Consider the following 24,068-nt stretch of genomic DNA (forward strand, 5'->3'; position numbering starts at 1 on the left):
AACAATTGTTTACCGCTTGACGGTCGAGTGAAACCAGATTCCTTGTGGGGTGTTTATGCGAGGAAACAACCGCACAAGGGTTTATTCATAGAAAACTGTGGCCACCTACCCAGGTCCCTAAGATGGTTTTGTATTACAGGCAGCTACATTTAAAGCTACATTCACAGCTGATGACAACCTACGCACGACCAATGTACAATATAATCGAAACAAGGAAAAGGCTGTACATAAAACCAATATTTCTCTTTTGAGAAGTAAAACAAAAGTTTAGAGATTATAAAGCTACAGCAACGTCAATACAACACAAATGTTCGAAGTTTTGTTCTCAGGATCGGTATGGTGCTTATGATTCTCAGCAAAGACAAACCATCAGTACCAAATGCAACATAACTGCACGGCATGTTATTGAATTACAGTGAAAAGCTTTTAAATAATTACTGCCAGTCGCATCAAGCTCTCGCAACTAGTCGCAGGAAGATGGTCCGACCCGACCGGCTAGCCACTCCAACCAGTATAAAGCGTTTAAGAAACGATAATCGTTCAAGCTATATGCTAGTTGAGTTTATGCTAGCAACTGGGATAAGCACCACGGACGTAGAGATAATTACAATAGTTGTAATATTTATGATTCGTTACATGTTATATAATGTATTTTTTTAAAACATAACTAACACTCATAAGCTTCATCACTTTGACCAAAAAGATACATAAAATTATACATAATAACAATTGATTTATTAATTTGGAACTAATATTTCAGTTTTATGCAATAAAAAAGTAATAAACCCTTTGCTCTATCATGCCCTTCCCAACCTCCTCCCGCCTCGAAGCCGGCCAACGTGTAGCACCATTATCTTCTTCATCATCATCGTCAGCAAGGAAAAAGTCGATGCATATCTAAATTGGGTCAACAATGCATTCACTTTGTGGGCAGCACGGTTCCCGACCGGCTCCTACTTGTATGCAGACCCGGCCATCGCCTAACCTGCACAATAGGATCACCGCCCGCGCTTCTCCCCTGCTTTACTACGGCCAACTTCTTGTTCCAACCATTTTCTCACACTCCTGCCATCACGAGATGAATCTCCATTCTCCATTCATCACATCACACATCCGGAGTACGTCCGAGTGCATTCATAGCCTCTACAGTTAAAAACATTATTCTTAATTAGCGTACCCGTGGAATTAACAACTGAACGTGCAATGTTTTTTTCCCCCGGAATCAAGAATTCTTCCCTTGTGTGTTACCGGATGTGGGTTACACAATGCGCGCGCTGGTGTGGTTGCCGGTTCTGCTGACGTCATAATGCTTTCCCTCATTCAATTTGACTCCGTAATGCGTAATGAAAAAAGGCAAAAAGCACCTTCGCTCCTACGTAGAAGAAGCGCCACGGTGTTCTGCAGCAATGGTATATCTGATAAGTTTTTCCCTATTTAGATATTGTGTTTGCTCTCTTGCATTTCTCACTGCCGCTTCGGTTTGCAGAAAGAAAAAAATAAAATGGTACAATAATTAAGCTGCCACAAACTCTGCAAATGGTGGAAATGATGGCAAGAAATGGTTCAAATAATTAAATGATGTTTCTTCACAGCTACCTTTGCCACGGCGGCGCAGCATTTCGAGAACTTTATTTTCGTTTTTATCGTGTTTGCATAATTCAAAAACTTTGTCCCTGTCTTTCCATCTTTGGTTTTTGCCATTTCTTTCCTAAATATTGCATCAGCTAATTAAAACACAGAAAAAGTAGTAACAAATGCATAATCCGAAGAATAATTTTTAGCTTCAGCATAGCAAAATACAACAATAACTTGTCTCGTTTCTGTTCGGTAGCGTCTTTCACTGACTCGACAACTTTTAGTTGCTGTGGATGTTGGAACTTCAAAAAGGATGTGAACAAATGGTCGATATTTTCAAAACTGGATCCTTCCCCACGCTTCTCCTTTCGTCCTTTTTTCACGCCAACACTCGGTGGGCGAATGCATGTGCGAGAGGACGGAAAGGTTTATAGGTAACCGGGCACCGGGCACCGAGCGCTCATCGTGGTGCTGACAGTTTATGAGTTTTGATACATTAAATTTTCATTAGCTCTGTTCACATCGGTCCCTTCCGCGTGGTTAGCGAACCGAGGGCGCGAAATGTTGTGCCACAGCACAGTTCGAGATGTCGCGCAAAACGAAAACGATAACACGGTGTGATAAAATGAATCCCGACGGGACCATCTACAGCGGCAGTGGCCTATAACGGGCGCACTAAGACGCTTTTTTGTTAGGTCGGAAAGAGTGTATGTATGCCCCAGCAACTAAGCATACGGGTATGATAAGCGTGCAAGCGAACGGAGCATTTTGTTTGGAGAAATAGCAAGGTAAATGCTGGTGGAAAAGGCTTACCAGCTGTCTTGTTGAGAATATGTGCAGTTGACAGGAGCAAACATTTTTATCAAGAAACAAATTTTATCGTACAGCAAGAGCTAGCGGAGGAAGCATTATAACACATTTTATTTCACAATTTACAAAATAACAATGAATTAAGCGTTAAAACTGTGTCCAACTTAATATGTTCAATCTGAAATCTCATTTCTTAGGATTACCAAACAATCGTTGTGTTAAGGATGCCACGCAAAATACTTTTGGATAAACACAAACATAATTTTAAACTTTCGTACGATTCTCACTTTACACTGTAACAATCCAATAGCTTGGATGCTCCAGCATAGCCTAGGTTTGGATAACATTGCCAACATAAAGTACCGAAAAATTGCATTCCAAAGTTTACCACGAACTTGCAGGCATGTGTAATGCAATGCATCACACGGCTATTGCTCTATACACCATCATCACAGTCTCGCACGCATAGAGCCCCGGAGTTTTTGAGTACTTCTGAGCCGATTAAATGTACCATCCGTATGAGACCATGTTGGCTGATGTGTTTCATGCACGATATTGGATTTGGCAGATTACTTTTTCGAGAGTGCTCATCAAATGTTACCCCCAAAACTGATTCCGATTCTGTAGCGTCCAAGATGACTATCCGTTCACCCACGGGTCATAGATACAACCAGGTATTACGTAAACGTTAGAAAGGTTCGAAACGGCCTAACAAGTACTAGGAAAGCTTTTGTGCTTTCGAGCGAGCTGGCTAGTTTATCGAAGATTTGTCGGCATTGGGCAGAATCGTGCCGAACCCTCAAAGAAGAAAGGTAATTCAGAAAATCGTTCGTGTACACTGATACTTCTGGATAGTATGTCTCGAGTAACGATTATGTTACTGGCAGTGAATCAATTTCGCCTTTTCGGTTACCTGATGTACATAAACCATGCAGCTTACACTAATGAGCCCGCTTTGGATCGCATGTTGTGTAGGTGCGAATTTTGAGTAAATCTTTCTTCTTTTTTTCTGCTGCTCTAGCATTTTTCGTGTGAGCGATTTACCCCGTAAAGCGGATTATCTGCTGCACCCATTCTTTTGCTGATATTCGAGAAAAACAAGCAGTGTATTTTTGAACGCGCCATTTTCAATAGCACTACAGGAATTTTCGTTGTACTGGGTCAGCTTGGATCCGCTACTTTATCCGCTAATATATGACGCCTCTGCTTCAATGGCTAAAGTATGGAAAAAAACAAATTGAAGTGCAAAAGCTTCAACGCAGGTTTCTATGACAGAGATGTTCTCGAGGTATTAAGATGAGCTTAAAGAAAACCTTCCACTGAAAACTTCCACTCTGTTTCATTGTGATGATTTTTTTTTTTCTTTGGCTCAACAACCGATGTCGGTCAAGGCCTGCCTGTACCCACTTGTGGGCTTGGCTTTCAGTGACTAATTGTTCCCCCCCATAGCAGGATAGTCAATCCTACGTATGGCGGCACGGTCTGTCATAAAAAAGTGAGTGAATCACTCATAAAAAAGTGAGTTTGTTTCAAAAAGTGAGTGAATCACTCATAAAAAAGTGAGTTTGTTTAAAAAAAGTGAGTGAATCACTCATAAAAAGTGAGTTTGTTTAAAAAAAGTGAGTGAATCACTCATAAAAAGTGAGTTTGTTAAAAAAAAGTGAGTAAATCACTCATAAAAAAGTGAGTTTGTTTAAAAAAAGTGAGTGAATCACTCATAAAAAAGTGAGTTTGTTGAGTGAATCACTCATAAAAAAGTGAGTTTGTTTACAAAAGTGAGTGAATCACTCATAAAAAAGTGATTTTGTTGAGTGAATCACTCATAAAAAAGTGAGTTTGTTTAAAAAAGTGAGTGAATCACTCATAAAAAAGTGAGTTTGTTGAGTGAATCACTCATAAAAAAGTGAGTTTGTTTAAAAAAAAGTGAGTGAATCACTCATAAAAAAGAGAGTTTGTTTAAAAAAGTGAGTGAATCACTCATAAAAAAGTGAGTTTGTTGAGTGAATCACTCATAAAAAAGTGAGTTTTTTTTAAAAAAAAGTGAGTGAATCACTCATAAAAAAGTAAGTTTGTTGAGTGAATCACTCATTAAAAAGTGAGTTTGTTTAAAAAAAGTGAGTGAATCACTCATAAAAAAGTGGGTTTGTTTAAAAAAGTGAGTGAATCACTCATAAAAAAGTGAGTTTGTTGAGTGAATCACTCATAAAAAAGTGAGTTTGTTTAAAAAAAGTGAGTGAATCACTCATAAAAAAGTGAGTTTGTTAAAAAAAAGTGAGTGAATCACTCATAAAAAGTGAGTTTGTTTACAAAATTGAGTGAATCACTCATAAAAAAGTGAGTTTGTTGAGTGAATCACTCATAAAAAAGTGAGTTTGTTGAGTGAATCACTCATAAAAAAGTGAGTTTGTTGAGTGAATCACTCATAAAAAAGTGAGTTTGTTTAAAAAAGTGAGTGAATCACTCATCAAAAAGTGAGTTTGTTTAAAAAAAGTGAGTGAATCACTCATAAAAAAGTGAGTTTGTTTAAAAAAAAGTGAGTGAATCACTCATAAAAAAGGGATTTTGTTTAAAAAAAGTGAGTGAATCACTAGAACATGGATGTAATAATAAAATTCATTAATGAATGATTAAGCCCAAAACATTAACGTTATCTCGTTATGAAGCAATGGAGATGTAACATTGAACACATCAACCAGCATTGAACTACAACATTAGCGATTATTCCATTGAAGCTTGAAAATTTACAGTTATCTTAATCACAGATAACAGAAGTTGAACCATCCAAACCAAATGATAAATGGATTGGTCGGTCAAAAACATAACTACAAATACATCAAACAAACATCGCTCTCTAGGTTCTCCAACTATCATCGCAAAATTGATACCGCTGTGCAATTGATTGAAACATTACGCTTTCGATCATTAAAGGGAAACTGTTGCATGGATACTCGTACCATTTGCTTTAGTTAGCCCATCAAACGAACAACCTCGTCCTCTCAGGTTCACGTGGTGGTTCGTGTGGTGGATAATATGAATTCCCACCGGAGAACCCTTCGCATCTACGCTAATAACAAACTCGGGGCCCGTGCCAGGAAAGATGAATTCCCATCGATAGACGATCTGTTATGCATCAATCAACGGGAACCACATGAATTGAGCACGAAAAACGGATCGATCAGGGATGTTTTCCCTCACTTAGGGGGTTTGGCTGTTTCTGGACAGCAACAAAAAATCACTATTTTAGAGCGTTTTTGGTACAAGTACAGCAGGGAAAACTTTATTATGTGGGTTAGTAGCATAGCTCGAGCATGATTATTGTTTTCCTTCCCCGAACTATGCCGAGATATGGCAAGCTTAATCAAAAGTATGAAATTCGACTTCTATCGATAACCACGCATTATGAAATAAATAAAGTATCTTCCTAGAAGAAGCGCCGATAAAGGGAAAGACTACCCCCATAACAAACTTTTGCTATGGTATTGTTTTTAAAGAGAATATAGTACATTGCAGTTGCTGCAGGAACTGAAAAATGTGAATAAAGTCCTATAAATGATACCGTTTTTATTACTGTAGGACCAGTGAAACCACACATTCATCGAAAATTACATATGGAAATTACGGATGAGTGATGCAAATGCTTATTTTTATTACAACATCAATGACCAGCACGTCGTCCACATTAATTAAGCACATAACACACATTTCATTTTCAAGCAGACTGGTTGCAATGGGGGAAAACAATTTCCCGAAAAACTTCCTGATGCACATGGCCAAGGAGCTGAAAAAGCTTCTGTCCTACTTTTGAAGCTGTTCGTGAGATTGCATATATTGATGCACCGTGCATTCGTTTTTCACTTTCTCACTGCCTTGTTCTTGTGCTCTTTTTTCTTCCCCCTTTGAATCTCACTCTGTTTGAAGTGATGAAATTTTCATTACAAAATACCAATCACTTTTACCCAGTTACTCCTATTGCGAGCGAGTGTAATGAGTTTCAATTTTCCAACTACAGTCCGCGGTTGGCGTGAAGGCTCCCATCATTTAGAAATATGCGATGATACTCATCACCGCGCTAATTACGGAGAAAATTAACAAGCTATCATTCATCCCAGCAGTGAAAATGGGTTGCGTTTGTGATACTTTGTACTGTTTCACTAGTGCGCCTCAAATGCTTGTTTTCATTAAGCATTAAGCAAGCTAGTAAATCCGCAAAAAAAAATCGTTATGGAACAGATTTAATTTCAACAAGTATTTTGCTTTGCTTTTGTTGCTCATTTGCATCTTGCTCCACTACATTTTCGCTCTAGCATAGCAACGCGTAGAAAGTCATCCCATTCACACCCACCATGATTCGTCCGACAGACGATTGTGCAAGGAAAATAGCGAACTAAATTGCATTTTAACGCAACACAGCTTGTCTGATTGGATATTTCCCCACCCACTAACACACATTTGTTTTTTACCACCCTTAGCGCTGGAAATGCAATTAATTGCAGTGAACCCAAAACGGTCGTCGTTAAACTGGACTAATGCAGTACATTCCACCGTACAATCCGTAAAAGACACATTATGCACTAGCTTTAGAGGATAAATTTTACGATCAGGTCATTTGAGCTGGAGCACATTATCGCAAATATAAATAAACAACTTTGCTGGTGAATAGAACCAGTCCGGTGTTAACAGTGCGGTTGACCGTATCTAAACTAATTTCCTGTTTTGAGTTGAGATATAAGCTCAACATCAAGGCTGGCATTCGATACATTTGAGCAAAGTTATAATTTAGCGAGATGTTTTCATTCAAAGGACGTCATTTGTATGCGTTAGGATTGATACTGTGCACATTGGAGCTGCAGTACATCACAGGTAAAGGTCATGTTCAACATTATCCAAAAGATTAGTAAAACTGTCACATTCAAAATTGATGTGTTCACATTCAGAATTGATGTGGACTACCGTCCACGATCTGTGTGACTGTATGGACAAACACTTCCGGATGTAATAAGATGCACTAGCTAAAGTCTCTTCAATTTTATACAGCAATTACACCACAATCGCTGCACCAACTATCACCAATCATCGAACAGAAGCAACCACCACCACCAGCACCATCATCTGTAATTCGGCAATCCATCGACACCAAAGCGAAACTGGTAGGCATTAATCGTGCCCTGCACGAACGGCTACAGCAGACCCGCGCCAATCTGCGCCCCTTACAAGCACGAGCCGCACAGTTACAGCACCGCTTCGACGAGTACCAGCGTACCGCCGGCGCACGGCGACCGCCGTCATCCGGGCTTGCTGCCAGGGGGGCTCGCACCGAGCGCAATCAACTGCTCCAGGAAGCCCATCGACTTCGGGCCGCTGTCGAACGAAAGTTACAGGGCTTCGGTACGCTGGACCAGCGCTACCGAAGCATGCGAACGTTACTCGAGCCGAAAACGAAGAGCGCTGGACTGCCCCGGGCATGGCTCGATCGGGATACCGAGCGGCAGATGGAGTTGAACGAGCGCATCTACAAGAACATCATCGACCTGCTAGTGCACCTGATCGAGTGTCCGGTTAACATCATACACGACGTAATGGGGCACGACGTGCCAGCAGATGGCCCAACAACCACCACCGCCGGACCACCGCTCCCGTCTGATAGTGCGCAAGAGGTTGAGGAGGGAACCGATACGGACGGCAACACGCTTTACGACGAGCCCGTCGAGCTGAACGCGGATATCGATGATACCGTGCCGTGGTTGGAGGAGTTTCATTACTAACCCCTCGACGGCACACGAACACGGCGCTGGTTCCGGGAACGCCAACGGTGCTGTGACTGGAATCAAACCACCCGTCGAAACGGTGGTTGTTGGAGGTGGTTCATCTTGGTTCCAACAGCAGCAGACCACCATCAATACGGCGTTCGGAGCGTTCATTGATTATGTTTTTCCACGCAAGGCAAAATAATGATGCAAGAAGTATCGGGCGACTGTCAGAACATGCCTCAATGGAGCAGTGGATCGTGCAAATGTGTTTCAAACTGCAAAGGGGTCTTACGTAAAAGGTTATAAAATTTGCAAAGAAGAAAATTGTATTTGTTACCATTTCCGAACATGTGTGCAAGGGTGCTGAAATAGCTGACACTCAGATTTATGGTTGTCGTGCTGCTGCTTACAATTCCTTTCAAAAGTTTAAATTTTAACCAGATTTTTGAGAATCAGTCCTCCTACAGTATGCTTTTCAATAAACTTGTATCTAAGCGTTCCATCATAATCGAGCAGAGAGGCATTCAAAAAGTTTTTAAATCTATCTTCCATGGCTACAAATCCATAGCAAGCGTAAAACCTTTAACACTGTGTGAACCCCTTCCCAACAACATGCACGCAACAAAAGAAGCACCAAAATTTTGAAGAAAATCCCAAAATTGAGAGAAACGCAAGCATAAATCACATTTACGACACCTCTAAATCTGTGATCTTGCGTTGTTCATCATTTCGTGCCTCTACCCTGCATCCGTTTGTGTGTATGCCTGTGCATGTGAGCATGTAAGCCTTTCTCTCTGCTTCAATCATTACGGTCTTCTGTTCTCACCTAAAACTTGTACGATTATCTTTCGCGAGCGCAGCGCAACCGTTGCCATCGACGTCGAGGGTGTGACATGAAGCGATCGAAAAAAAAACACTTCCCGCGCCTGCCCTAAGTACCCACATTTCCATCCCTACCATTCGCGAGGAAAAACTTTTTGCCCTTCTTCACGTTTCGTCAGAAAGAAGAAGGAAAAAAACCCGCCACCGAGCGCGATCAAACCAAACAGCGATTTAACATCCATAAGTTAATCATAAGCTTTTGCGATGGATGGATAAGTGGGAAAAGAAAATAGCAAAGGTTCTACAATCAGCCGCGTTGGTGCGCTACGAAAGGGAAGGATGGGGAAAACAATCCCTGGATTTATGGCAACAAGCGCGCTATTTCCATCCCGCGTCGTTTGCCAGGTTCGCTTTGCCGGATTGAGGGCTCACAAAAGGAAAGCGAAGGAAGAACGCTGGAAACGAGGGCAATGCATGCAGGTTCGTAGCAACGGTTCATCTATCGATCGCACATTTGCCATTGACGAAACTTTGCCATCAATCAGGCGCAGCTGGCAGGGAGCAACGGGGGTACAGGGGTTTGAAAATTGTCTTCCAATTGATGCTGCAAGTGCAGCTGCTCGACGCGTAGGTCAATCCCTGTCCGCCCTGCAGTTGTGATTGAGCAAATCGGGATGATTCCCGAGCTCTTAAGCTTATTGTGCAGCTTTGTCGGTTCAATCTCGAAACGATAACAATGATCAATCCTCGTACGAAACGGGGCGGATTACGGGGACGAGTTGAACATTTCAAAAGATCTCATCGCTGGGATAAGCGTACGACCGGTCTTGTAGCATCAGATTTTACCACGATGGGGGAGATAATGGGGTTGAATGTTCCACCAGCGTTTGTAAATTCCTCGAATCATTTAGAAGAAATTAAAAATTGACTATCAAGAATTTTGTTTTCAGAATTGTTATTCCCTATCATGATAAACATCACTAGCAACTGAACCAAACATTGCACAATTATTAGTTTACTACTGATAAGGTGCAAAAAACAAGCACAATGTGTTCATGAAACATACAAACACTTTACATGTATTGATTACCCATGCTGGTTGTAACTGAACCACCATCATCGTCGTACCTAGCGACTCGCCATGGTAAACTACATATATTTAGATCAACTGTACACCCATACTTGTGTTGAAGCATGGATGGACGTCATCCCGTTGGAAAGGGTAACAACAGTGAAACGATCATATCGATTCATACGACCCCGTTACGTATCCTTGAGCGATTTTCTATCTCACCCGTACACTCATGGTGTGCATTAAGATGCATAAACTGCACCGTCAGCTGGCTTCCGCCGATAGCTATCGAAGAACTTCCATTCTACCACCCCACACAGATCGTTCGTTTCGTAAGGGCTAAAAGGAAGGAAATGAATATGCTTCGACAAGTACGCAGTAAAAGGTTCCTTACTCCCCCGTCGCAAGTACTCTTGGCTGCACTTTCTAATGAACGGATCCTGCTTCGTTCAGCGCCGTACCAACCAAGCTGTAACCTATTTGCTAGTTGCAGAAGCAACCGACAAGCAATCGATTGTCATCTTCTGGGCTATGGATGCGAAAAGTCATGGATTTTAATACTTGCTGCCAGGTACAGGTTGATCCTATCATGCCCTCGTTCGTTGAACGTTCTTGTGCTCTATTGTGCCAGCACTGCCATTAGAAAAGGATCACCATCAATCGACAAACGCTACAAGCAAGGGTCAGACCAACAAACTACCATTCGTTAATCAGCTTCAAACCTGCTTAAGGGCGATTATCATCGATAATGTTCGCATCCAATGCGTTTCAAATAATGCTGTATCAGTTACCGACCATGGTACGGGATGAAATCGACAGGTAACATATACCTGTTTTCCCCCCTGCAAGCCTCCTCCAACCAACCATATTCCACTTGCCAATTTCCTTTCTAAGTACTGGTTGTGCATGATAGGCACGTAGCACAATACCAACAAAAAAAAACGACACACTCAACCGATACGAGCTAATTTGTACACCTCTCTTCAAACGTTTCAGTGGTTTGTGCCTGTCAATTGCAGGCATCACTTCTAGCCAAATATACCCCTAGACCAATTGATACACCACATCATGCCCTTGGGGCGGAGCAACAGCATACAGCGAACCCGACAACAATCAAAAGCCTGCTGACTGTTTACCTGAACAGGGAATGGAATGTTACAGCAAAACTTCCGCGTCATCATTCGAAAATGGTTTCCTAGAAAAACGAGCAAACCATAGAGGTTTTCCAGTTTGTTTTTTTAAGGTAAGCTTTTTATTTGCTTCAGCACCCAGCACGAGGAATTTGGTATAGCACAACAGAGGAAAAAACTGTTCATGTTTTAGCGACACGCTCAAATGATCGATCTTCATTGTGCTCGCTCGTTCAAAACGGCACGATAATGAACATAAGCTTCCTGAATACTTAGCGACATCGCCACAAATGTACAGTATGGACGTCATGTGCTTGGTTTTGTTTAGAATGCATACAAAAATAATGTTGGGTAATCTTTACAATATTTTTTTAGAATATACGCTACACCACTGTCACTAATTATAGAGTGTACTACACATTAAAGCCTTGCCACTACCAACAGTCTGATGGATTTAAACAACATTTAGTGCAACCATTAGTATTCTTCGCTGCTTTCGCCATCGCCTACGGACGGTTCCTTGGACTCACTGTACAAAAGTGACGCTAGAGAACGTTTCAACAAAGATTTACACCGGCACTAACATCAAACGAGCCAAGACGTTCGTCAGGCTTTGTTTAATTAATTTTCTCCTTTTCCTTCAACTTAATTTAATTCATTTACCTGTACATTGCTTCCCCAGATAATCCCGCTACAACACGATTCAGTCCAACCCAGCTCGGTAGCACAGCAAGTTTCTCCTTTTCGACCGTGTGAGAAATTGAATAAGGGATACTTCCGGCAAGCGGCAAGTTAGAAAGATAAGAAAACGGAGTCCACCACTGCCCGCCACAGCTGGACTAAAAAGTGGAAGCGTAAAAAAAGGCCGCCCCCATTTCGGGCTCACTTTTTGTTCGCCCTACTGTGCTTTTCGATTGACACTCGAGAAAACGGCCGTGTCCACTTCCCATCGTCAATATTTAAACGCACTTCATTTGGCATCGTGTCATTCGTTGCTCTCTTAGTTACAGTTGTTTTATTTCTTGTTCCTGGTAAAGGTTTTTCGGCGAAAGCTTCATTATATTCTTGGCTCTTTTTTACTTACCGCTAACAAGCCACTACACCGGACCGGACTGCCTACGTTTGTTGCGCATCTAGAAAGCTCGAGCTGTAAGTGAAACAACGCAAAAGAGCAAATAATTAAACAACTTCCCGGACGGAGCGGTTGCGAATTGACGGCGATAATGAGGAGAAATGTTTACACCAAGCAAAGGGACAAGTGACTAAGCACATTTAGCTGCTGAAATATGGTATGTGGGAAGAGTGATACAAAAAATGTCAATGTCACCGGAAGATAAAAATACACTAACACTAACAAGAGGAATACGGAATACTTTCTGAGTGATCAGTTGTCTTTGCCACACAAAATTGAGCTGTTAGGTCTCATTTTGATAGAGATATACAATAAATTTCATAACTTTATGCGCGCGCTAAAGACCTATCAGTTCAATTATGAATCAAAAGAATTTTCTACTTTAACTCACTCGAAATCATTTTAACCCAAAACAAAGTGTTCTTCAGCTGGTTGACTACCGGACAATAGCCCTTTATTTGAAAGAAAAACTTCATCAGCAAGTTTTTTTGTCTCCAAATTATGTCACCAAAGTTTCCATCATCAAACTTTATGGACCCCGAACAAACAAAACATTCATCTTTTTCACTATAAATTACCGGAGCTGTGTAAAGAAAGCGGACGGCCAGGCTCTTGAATACATAACACGATAGCCTGGCTCAAAACTGTAGGCTTTCCCTATTTGGCACTCAAAACAATGGAACATTCACGCCATCTTTCCTGTGGCAAAGCAACGAACACACCGAGCCATGACCGGGAAGGATAACAAACGCAAACACGACGCTGAACCGTATGAAAGGGGGAGGGAGAGGGCTGAGAAACCCCAGACAAATGAAAAATTTCTCCGGTAATCCTGCAAATGTGTTAAATAAACGAAGACATTCTATTTCATGGAGCGTGATTTGAGAGTTTGTCTTTCGGATTTCGTTGCGTTTTTTTCTTTTGTTTCAGACATACGATTCCTATTGCTGCTGGGTGATAATTGTCTTGCGAATTTGTTCTTACCTTTGCTAGACATAATTCTGGACTGCTCAAAATCTTGTTTGTCTTGCAAAGTTCTATTGGTTTAATGCATTCAAAAGTAAATCCTCAACATAATTCCATCATAACATTATTATCATAAAAAATAGATCACTTTATACTTTGGAAAATAGTTCTAACCATTTTTTAAGTTATTCAATTCAATTACTGGCATTACAAGAGTTTAATTAAAAGCAAAAACTGTGTTGTAAAGTATGAAGCTTTATCGGGCTTTGAAATCAAACACTAAGCTTTAACAAATCCCCAACTACCCACCGTGTAAAATGAAACACAATTCGCTGTGGTAAATAATGTACAATAAAGTCACACGTATATTATGTAAAGGTTAATCAAACATAAAAAGCCCTTCCCGAGTCGAACAAATAAACACAACAATAGCAAAACAAAACGATCACCAAAGTTCTGACAGCAATTTTTGCGGTCGGAAAGTTTCAGACAGGTGCACGAGTTGGTATGAGTTTGCTCTGTTTTTCGCTTTTCCCCTAATACTTTCCCAAAGCTATGGTGTATTTCCCACGATGGCGAACATTGTAACCAGTTTTTGCCCCACAAGGATGCTGCAGACAACTACGATTACTAGCGCCATTGGACACATCAACCGGAAACGAGTGCAGTACAAGCGGTCGAAGGTTATCTCGTTCGATTGCGAAATCGTAAGTAATGTTTGTTCAGGCTTGTACGGGGCCGTAAGAGGTTTTTTTGTGCCCGAGCCAATACGCCTTCGGGCCTAGGAAAGTTAGACCAACTCACTTTGCGCAAGGTTGTGTTTAGCACCAGTAGTAGTGTGCTTCTGTCCCGGCGATGGTCAGAATTATAACACAATCCCCTATTCCGTCGGGAGAAATGTGTGGAACTACCTACAGGTATCTGATACACCGAGGGTAACTTTCAACCGCACTGAAAATGTGCCGGCGGTAAGCTTTACTTGGGTTTCCTAGTTAACACACTATCCGCACAGTAAGATCCACGCTGGTATGTGCTAGTAGTGTGTGCTGTGTAGTGTTGTCCGTGTATATGCTACAAAAAGTCAAACCAGTCAATGTATTTAATGTGCACAATTTTGCATTCAAATGCAGCACACAAAGAGGGGGGAGGAACGATGATACGTGGGAGTGTGGTCGGTGTGGGAAAGAGATACAACCACTTCCTCAATCACTTGCAGGTGTGCAACTGGCATCCGGGGATGGCAAGGCATCTCCCCTATTCTGCTCCATTCTCAAACGCAATAGAAATGTAGCTCGGCTCGTACATTCCGGGTTACTATACCCAACCTTTGGAGACGTTTACTTTCCATCGCTAGCGGTAGGAAAACGCCATGAGCGACCAGTGTGTGTTGGCGAAGAAAATGCTCTTCCCACACACCATCCACACACATCAGCAGAAAACAAATACAAATGCAGCCGACGGTGTTTGGTGCAAGTTTGTACAGAGAGCACACACGTAGGTCTGCTATCTGGGACGACGAATATTATCGATTAGTTCATCATATACGAGTCCATAACCTAGAAACCTGAGCGAGAATTCTGCCGAGTGACTCGATAAAATTCTTCGCTACAATCCAAAAGGACAGCTCACTACTGAAGCTTTGGAATGCTTTTATACGATAAATAATTCTTAAAACGCGTTAAAAAATAAAATTTTATTAATAGGTATGTATTATGGCCAAATGACAGAAACATCTACGCACACGGCATAATTAATCAATTGAGTCACTCCGATACTTTTGGTTTACTCGTCAAAGTTCATGTACAAAAAGCCAATAACCCGCCCCCAACTTCTATCCAGACAAAAATAAGAAGAAAAAAAAACTACTAAAAACACTCTAGACATCGAACAACCAAGATGGAAGGCGGACTAATTTGAAAATTACTTTCCTCAAAATACCACTACGCGCTACCGATCGTGCTCGTCGATGGATCAAACAAAACTGGATCCATCCCTAAAAAGGATCCAGTCCTGTGAAAAACGATGGGAAAGCATCTAAACAACCAAAGCCAAACATACCAAGTGGTTCTGTTACGCGAAAAAAAAAAACACAGGAAAACGAAGTTTTAATTAACATTTCACTGATCCGTTCGGTTGTAGGGCTGTCCCCTTTCCGTTCTGTTTTCTTCTCAGCTTTTTTGTTTCTTTGATAGCCGAGTTTGTATCGCACTTTTATTCATATCATATGAATGACACAATCGCTATATTGCAAATATTCTAAAATCCATTCACGATAGCGCCTGTGGAAAGCGCATAAAAATGTTTGTTGATTGACTGGTCAATACAAACATGAAATGACATGAAATGAGTTTACTTAAATAGTTAAAAAAGCGCTTTTTATCTTACTACAACAATCCAGCGCTTCAACAATTGTCAAACGTCCTACATAGTCAACTTTCGAAAAGGATGCGTGCTATTGAATTTGAAAGCTCTAAAGCCAATCATTTGCACTGCGCCTTTGAACAGAAAGCTCTCAGCAAATTGCGCACAGATTTCACTGTACATTGCACTACGCAGCTGCAAGCATCACGGTTGCTGTGTGTCTATTGTATGCACACACCTGTCCCGCCCCATCTACCAACTTCTTGCTCATATATGACCTTTCACCCGACATTTACTTCACGATTGTAAAGGACGTTGCAGAAGCAAAGAAAGGAATCGTTTGATGTTTTCTAGCACCGAAACACAATACACCAAAACGAGCAAATCAAACGCTGCCAAAGCTTCGAACCGGTCCAAGCATCTAACGGACGCAGATCGACGTCTTTTCCTTTAAGGTATGGATTTTATTTTTTTCAATTACGCAGATTTCTCGATGCCTCTCTCTCTCTCTTTTGCAATTTGTGGTTTGTCTTCGGAAGCCTTAACCGTACGAAAGCATCAACCTTTCCCAAAAGCTAATTGGAAGCGGTGCAGCACTTCATACGCTTCGATAGATTCAATCATATTGTGTTTGCAATTCATTTCGTTCAATCGTGCAAACGTTCCGCTCGAACGTATACATTTACAAAAACATCGCTCAAACGCATGCCAGCTACGCACAGGTACAGGTCAAACAGGAATCATAACACGATACAACCGACACGTGTAAAGACATGCCCTTTTATGGTAATATTTCTTCTTCGGGCTACTGTTGTTTTAGATAATAAATTCCCGTAATAAGCTGCTTTTTTGTAGTGTAAGTCTATGCTAAATCTATGAATTCCCAGATACCGCTGAAAAGCACTTAAGTGCCAACATTAATACCCAGTACAATGCAAACAAAGCTAGCAAACCTACACCAACAGCTTCCATTGTGAGATAAAGGTAAAATAGCTTTTATTTGCTTTTCTACTGGCGTCTTTACACATAATAACTAATTTCGAACCACACCGCGGTCGTGCTACTGACTGGTGGTCACGTTAACCTTTTCGTTTGCCTTTCACTGTCCCTTCGGCAGAGGAATTTTTTTTTGTGCTACCCCATACAGCAAACCGTTCTATTAATAATAACCATTTTCATAATTGTTTCTCTCTGCAAATTGGTATTTCGTGCCGGTATCCCACAACAGCGCGACCCATCGTGCATTCAAAACCGGTACCCAGCTTTATGTACAATTTAATTAAAAAGCTTCTCGCCACTGCCACTACTTTACCGGCACGTATTTACAGCCAGGCCAACTACGACGCAGGTGCAGAGACTCCCGAAACTTCCCTACCAGCAGCACATCTAAACAAGAAAGTATTTCCTTTATTGTACAGAGTTGCCTTTAGGTGTAACTGGAGTCCTCGGTGAAAAGGCATAGACATACAAGAATACTAACACGCATCTCAGCGAAAGGAAATTCCCAGTCAACCACCCGGATGTGGCTACCCAAGCAGAGTTATTCCAGAAGGTGTAAAATTCCGTATGTGAAACATTTTAAAACAAACATGTTGCCGTGTCTCAGCTGCCACCAGAATAAGGTTGTTTTTTGTACCACTTCGTTGAGGAAAGCAGGTGCAATCCAACGGTGCACCGAAATGGTTTGCATTCTTTGGTAATGATGTACAGCTGTGTATCCGTACAAAAAACACGCGGTTCCAATGGAGACGCCAGGTTGTTCGTAACTGTTAAAACCAGCGTTTCCTCTAACCTTCACGGTGCAATACCTGATGGACAAAAGAAAAAAAAGCTCAACAATTTCAATGATTTGAAATGCTGATCAACTAAAAATCTACGCCTGTGAAATATCAATTGCATAGGAAGTTATTCTTTACACAGGTTATGCCAGAAAATAAATAACTTCTGCAAAAGTAAAAGTAGAATACACAAAAATGTTAATTAAGATAACTACTGCTTTAAGCTCTGGTTAAGGATCAGAAAAAAACACGTATTTTTGGACGTCAGGAAAGCCTATTTATCTTCTTCCTTCCACACTGCTGGTTCCTCTCTCACTCCATAATTGATCGAAGAGCACACTTCATAATCCATTTAATTTCCCCACCATCAAAGAAAACTTTCGGCACAGCACGCCTGATGTACTGGGAAAAGCGTCGACCCTTTTGCAAAATTGGAAAAAGCTCAATTTTGAGAACGAAAAAAACCTATCCCAAACATCCCCCCAACACTAATTGAGCTTGCCCTCCGAAAGGGAACTCCACTGGGTCCTTTCCCGGGAAGGAAAAAGCCAAATCACCCATGGGTAGCTCATAACCCATTCGAAAGCTGAACGTCGACCAGTAAACTTTACCTCATGTCGAACCGGTCGTTGGTTTGCATAGTTCAAACATTTTCGCACTGGTAAAAGTTTAGCTTTAAAAAAAAACAACAAAAACAACAACAAATAAACAGCCCCACCAGAGTGCGCGAGCATTCATCTTTTCAAGGTTCTTGGTGCTGGTAAGGGACCACCAGTTACCAACTTACTCCGAGTCCACGGAATATGGCGTAGGAGACGGCGCAGGAAGTGCAGGATAAACTTTTCTCATAAATCCCTTCAACCGAGCACAACCTAAACTTTCCCTACAAACGACCCACATTTCTCTAGCGAGCATTTCTCCATTACCATTTTGCAGATTTACCCCCGTTTGCAAACGATGAAGTGGGGTAGGAGGGAGGGGGGGCATCGATGGTAAGATGGTTTACCCACTTTTGCCCTGCTTGCGTCACAGACGCGTTAATGCACCGCGTTCCGATTGCCTGTCGCCTAAATCAGATAATCGGCAAACGAAAAGGGCGTATGTGTGTCTGTGTACGGAGAAAGGTTTGAGAAAGGAAGGGGTTTGATAATACAAGACCGTGCACAAAGAAACTTCTCTCTCTAAGGATTTCCCGAATATGTGTGGCTGTGGGTGTGTGTGTGTGTGTGTCTAAGAACGGCCGAGAGAAACTACTTTCAGGAAGGGTTCAAATCTGCTTCACGCAACCGACCGTACCACCAAATAAATGAGACTACATTAGCGGAAGTTTATCGGAAATTGATCGCACTGATGAACTACACGCTCAAGAAAAAAATTTATTTACGACCTTCAATGGTTTTCTTTGTTTTAACAATCATGAAGCTAAAGTCCGGTATGGTACCAGCATCATGACGGTAACATATTGTAATGAGAAACTTTTTGCAGCAGATGGTGGACTACTAAGGCGTTAATTTGTTCACTATGGATTGTATTTACAACGTGATGCTTGTGTCAGTACAGCAATTAATTTGCTGTCCAAGACAGCGTTAGCCGACTGTGGACTAAATACTCCTTTGAAACGGAGCATAGCGAATTTTGTAGTTCATAATATGAAGATAGAAGGTTACATAATGAGGAAGGCTAATGTAATTTAGTACCATAAAAGCGTTACTGAATACTTCTAACAAATTATGTTCTTACAAAGCCTTCAAGCATACGCGATATGGTCTTCGCCTTTCCTATGTCAACCGTTATTCAGCTATAGCATTACTTTGCCATTGTTTTGCTATCATCATCACAACTATACCATAGTAATAAAGTGCTCCACATCGGGAACCAATACGTCATAATGAAAATTCAAATTAAGTTCTCAAATTTACTACACACCGTACGGTGTACAAGCAATTCACATTCATCACGATGTTTGACAAACTCCTGGCATGTATGCCTACATCCGTCAAATTGTAAAATGATTTGAATAAAACATCTCCTTCTCATGCCGTCCCGTAAGGCTGTCATAACTCAACAACTGGAGCGAAAGTATCTTTCGACGCAAAGGTACAAGCGGGTCGAATGCTGCTAAAAGCGGAAAGAAATTGATGAATAAAATTGATTACAACTTGTTCTTGATCTCGACATCCTTCCATCACTCACTCACTCACTCACCCTGCTGCGGTTTTGCGAGGGAAAAGCAAACAGCTCCAGTTTGTACGGGGGCTGTGGTGGACAAGGAGAGAGTAAAGGCATGGTTTGTTTGCACTTTCACAGCTAACGCTAAATCTTGCGAACAAGCGCGAGCAAGCGAAAGTTGCCATGTGAATTCAACATGATCCCGAGCAGCGTAGAAAATTTAACGAACAAATTCGTTCGTAATTCACGCCACTGACAAATACAGCGATGTTGCTTGAAAGTTTGAGAAAAAGAGCGAGACAGTGAGAGAGCGAGATTGAGAGAGACAGAGCAGGTCAGGATTCACGCTTGAAAGGATAGTGTTGGGTGATATTTTACCACCCTTCCCTAAGTCAACAACAAGAGTTCAGCCGACGTGTCAGTGATAGCGCACCACCCACACATCACTAGGAAAGTAAATCGTAAAATTCGTTCAAACTCATCCAAAACACGTAACAGCACAGTGATGGAAAAGCTTGGCATAGCGTAACTTTTTGCTACGCGTTAGTCGGCGTGCTTTCTTGTACACTGATTCAATTCAAAAATGGACAGCCGAGTGATCGGAAATACAGACTGCAAGCAGCACGCATCCCTACACATTGCCGATGAAACCACGAGCGAATGAATTGCCAAAAAAGCTGAAAAATGTTAGCAGAAATTCACTTTATAACATTTTGCTACATGTGCAGCATGAATCTTTGAAACAGTCGCAAGATAGATTTTGTTCGCATATAATAGAGGAATTTTGCGCTCATCTGTTTCTTAAAATCATTTTCTTTTTATAATTCCTCAGTTCATTTATTCCTCCGCAGTGTGTGTTTGTTGTTATCTTAAGCATCGTAACTGTTATTGCAAAAATACAACTAAGATTTTGCAACATTTTTTCTTTCCATCTGTTTCCACACCATCGGCGGGGCATACAAACTTGACACGATGGCTCAATCGCCATCGTAGTACAACGCATGGCATGATCAAACAATCCCACCTGCAATTCCAACGCCCTTTATAGTGTGTTCTGGTATGGACGAAGCTTGGCCTGGCTGCACAAGGCATCCGAATAAAAAGGAGCAAAGAAAAAACTCACCAACTCGCATGTCGCACAATGATGGACGGTAGAGTAAACATTCCTTCCCCTAGCTGGCAGCTGTTTCAATATTACCTTCCCAACGCCAGCAACATTCCTCATCCAACAAGAACACCTCCTCCACAACACGCGATGTTGTAAAGTTTGCAGAAGTCCGAGGTCTATCAGTAATGGACTGCTTGCATTGGAAGGGTTACCACCACCAGAGCGCACGTTTGTTCATAACAATGCCGGGGGTGAGTCTTTCGATCACGGTCAAAGTTTTATAAATTAACCTCCCTTCCGTACTAAACGGATTCGGTGCCGTGTGAATCCAGTACTCCTCCCTATTATGAGTCCCACAAACAAACACACACACATGGTCCCAATGCATTCCCACGAAAGAAAAACCCAACGCCTCGGTAGCGTTGAACAATTAATTTATCAACTGCCTGCCACAGACACTTCACATCATGAAGCTGTACGACGCTGCTCTGGCAAACGGACACGATCGATACGGTGGCTAGCAAGTATTTGTTTTTCCACCGGTGTCCGCCCCTGTTGCGAGATGTTACGATAAACAGTACAGTAACGCAAACAATTAACTCGAACAGCAAGCTGCGCGAGAGACCGAAAGATGATTGCACAAGAGCAATGAAATAAAATAATTGCACACCACACACGCGCCATGCCATCCATTCACGTGCTGCTGAAGTGTTGCATTGGAGGTAAGCGTTCGATGATGGAGTGTTGCTCAACTGTCAACTCGAACGATAGTGGGGATAGTGGAACACAAGCACTGTTTGAAGTTGCCTCTGACGTATAAATTAGAAGAATTGTTGATTTGTTTGAGCCTTGCCGGACGCCGTACCTTTATCGCTCAAGGGCAAACATACTGTGTAGTGCGTAGTCACGGAAGCATTGTTATAAATGGTGTAACGTTAGCGGAACAACTTTTATATGTCCTCCCATAGATAATATATTAAGTTTGATACATTTAAAACAATGAATAAAATAACACATACACCAACCTCATCTTCCAAGCGGCTTCATCTCAATCTCACGCAACCAAGCATTACGTCTTGTAACGTACTTGTACTTGTAACAAACAACCTCGTATCAGTCCTCATCTGCAGCTGCTGTAAACAGGCGCACCCGTGCGTAATAAACGTCTTACAAGCGGGTATCTGCTGCTCATAAATTCCGTTCGATCCATAATTTTCCGCTCCACAAGCAGGGGATTAATATAAGCCCAGTGGGCAGGGAGTACGCAATCGTCGGTTAACCGCGTCTTCAAACACTATACACTCTGCACTCGTTGCAAGTGGCTCTTCCAAACCACGGCAACCGCACCGAGAAGAAGTAATTGCTACGGCTTTCATTCTCAGCCCAAAGCCGATGGCGGATTATAGCTCCTTCAAAGTCAAACCGCAAGGCTGTATGCCGTTTCAACAGCGTGCAGCAGCCCGCTATCGCATTCTTCCGCAGATAATTGAAGTGAAATTAGAATGAATTTAATTACCTGACAGCGCGGCTCGCCAAACATCCGCTCGATTAATAGCTGAAACGATATGGCAGGATAAGATAGAAATATCAGTTTACTGGTTTGCTAACACAAGGAAGCAACGAGAGTACAGTTCATATAGCGTCATCGACGCGGTAGACACAAATACCAGATCATAGACACCGAAGAAGAATATCATTTACCCAACATCCAGGTTTAGTTTTCCTCTATCTGACGTGAAGTAAATCGAGTTCCGAATCATCTCCTCAAATAACTTAATCAATCAGTTGTAAAGTTCTCACCAATGTGTGTTGTCTGCGTATTCGCTTACAACCCTAACGGATGATTGTTTTTAGGACCCTCTTTTCGAGCGACAAATGTAAACCACCTTTATGTGTGTCATTTTAAGTACGGTAAGCGGCAACGCTAACGGATGGTTGATTGCTTTCGATCGCAGTGTGCGAACGTAATGCCGTACTATCCGATTCCGAACCAACCCATTCTACCACCACTGTCACACTTCCGGCAATAAATATTATCGACAGCCAGCATTAGCCTTGATGTGCGCCAGCCTCAAAAACAGGAACTGAAACAAACGACACAAAAATAATACAAACAGGGCCCCGATGACCCCGTTTCCATCGACTGGTGGGGACTGGTGGTTGATTAAAATAATGCCACCTTGTAGTGAAGGCTATAAAATACTATAATAAACCACCTTGCAGACACGTGTAGTGTACGCACGAAGGCCCCACCCAAACGCATCGTTGTATTCTGGATCATTCCACTTGATGGCGGAGTTTGAAGTGTTTGTATATGGCGGTCATTTGAGTGAGTATGCCAGGAGTGAGAAGGGTGTAACTATTGCCTTAAGCTAGAGTGGCCTGGTTCCAGAACTGTGTACGTAAAATGCGTCAAGATACAGAAGGCAAGGTACAGAAGGCATCGATTATGTGCCATAAGTTTTGATCACAGACATCCGCGTAGCATCTGACTACCTTGTACTTTAGTCGTGAAAATAATTAATTTTCATTCCGATGCGTCCTTATGATACGATTCGGAAACGGTGGTCTGTGCGAACGTGAACTAGTGCCCTTCAATTGTATATGTTTCTAAAATACCTTGGAAGCTCGCTCGGCTTAATTAATGAGTATTTGACAGTAGCATGGATACCTTCGGCTTATCATGTTCCGTTTCCCGATGTACTACTCTGAAGCCACATGGTGCCTACTCGGTACACAACTTAGGAACACTGCTGCATTATAAAATGCAGTGAAAACATTGTGTGAATTTAGCGCAATATGTTCAACTGGTTGAGCGTTACAACCCTGATATGTCGAATATTTCTACAGCATCATAACATAACAGCTCCCTCGCCGCATGTACGCTACAGCACAGTATTTCAACACTCATTAAAATATCAGAACAGTGTGAACTGAACTGGTACGAATCGTACAAAGTGAAGATCTCCATCCGAACCATAGCAGATGACTAACGACCACAAAATCATGAATACGCGCAACCCCTTATTAAATCGCCGTAAAAAATGCCACAGTTGAGATTATTTTACACAAAAAGATTTCCACATAAAATACCAAAATGAGTCGTGGTCGTAACAAAAACTTGCAGTCAACGTGGAAGAGTGCACCGCATTCGCGACCCAAAAGACGCGACGCTGTTTTGCGTTGGGGTAAAAACGAGCATCCACAACGAGCCGAGTGTACAATCCGTGCGCTATTTAACCATAAAACAGCCACCGAAATGAGACGTAAACCAACTGGAAACGACCAAAACAAGAAGAAGCAAAATAGGAGATCTCATCTGTATCGTAGCTGAATGGTGTGGTACATTTGGTACAAAAACCTTTGGAAGATTCTGTTTGTGCCCCGGGTTTTGCACA

General features: G+C 41.8%; 2 protein-coding genes across 27 annotated transcripts in view; one reads left to right on the top strand and one right to left on the bottom strand.

Annotated features, from left to right (window-relative positions):
- Nucleotides 1-24,068, bottom strand: part of LOC1273035 (high affinity cGMP-specific 3',5'-cyclic phosphodiesterase 9A) — a 127,212-nt gene that overhangs the window by 45,874 nt on the left and 57,270 nt on the right. For 16 of the 26 annotated variants that reach the window (XM_061651229.1, XM_061651235.1, XM_061651245.1 and 13 more), the window contains 2 exons: nt 22,187-22,225; nt 12,241-12,303 (listed from right to left, as the gene is read on the bottom strand). The gene's annotated coding sequence lies outside the window, so the exon portion shown is untranslated. Of the gene's footprint in view, nt 1-12,164; nt 12,304-22,186; nt 22,226-24,068 lie in introns of all 26 variants that reach the window. The other 10 variants (XM_061651241.1, XM_061651225.1, XM_061651243.1 and 7 more) reach the window with 4 other exon arrangements.
- Nucleotides 7,059-8,640, top strand: LOC3290711 (uncharacterized). Its single transcript, XM_563189.3, has 2 exons — nt 7,059-7,245; nt 7,420-8,640. Exons 1-2 carry the CDS (start codon nt 7,170-7,172, stop codon nt 8,145-8,147), a joined length of 804 nt encoding a protein of 267 aa, XP_563189.2. The 5' UTR covers nt 7,059-7,169; the 3' UTR covers nt 8,148-8,640.

The sequence above is a fragment of the Anopheles gambiae genome, chromosome 2 (assembly GCF_943734735.2).
Source record: "Anopheles gambiae chromosome 2, idAnoGambNW_F1_1, whole genome shotgun sequence".
NCBI classification, from domain to species: Eukaryota; Metazoa; Arthropoda; class Insecta; order Diptera; family Culicidae; genus Anopheles; species Anopheles gambiae.

Bases quoted from the DNA above. Each gene is read 5' to 3' on its own strand.
- LOC3290711 (XM_563189.3), top strand. From the start codon at position 7,170: ATGTTTTCATTCAAAGGACGTCATTTGTATGCGTTAGGATTGATACTG. The intron at 7,246-7,419 runs GTAAAGGTCATG...AATTTTATACAG, and splicing joins GGAGCTGCAGTACATCACAG to CAATTACACCACAATCGCTG.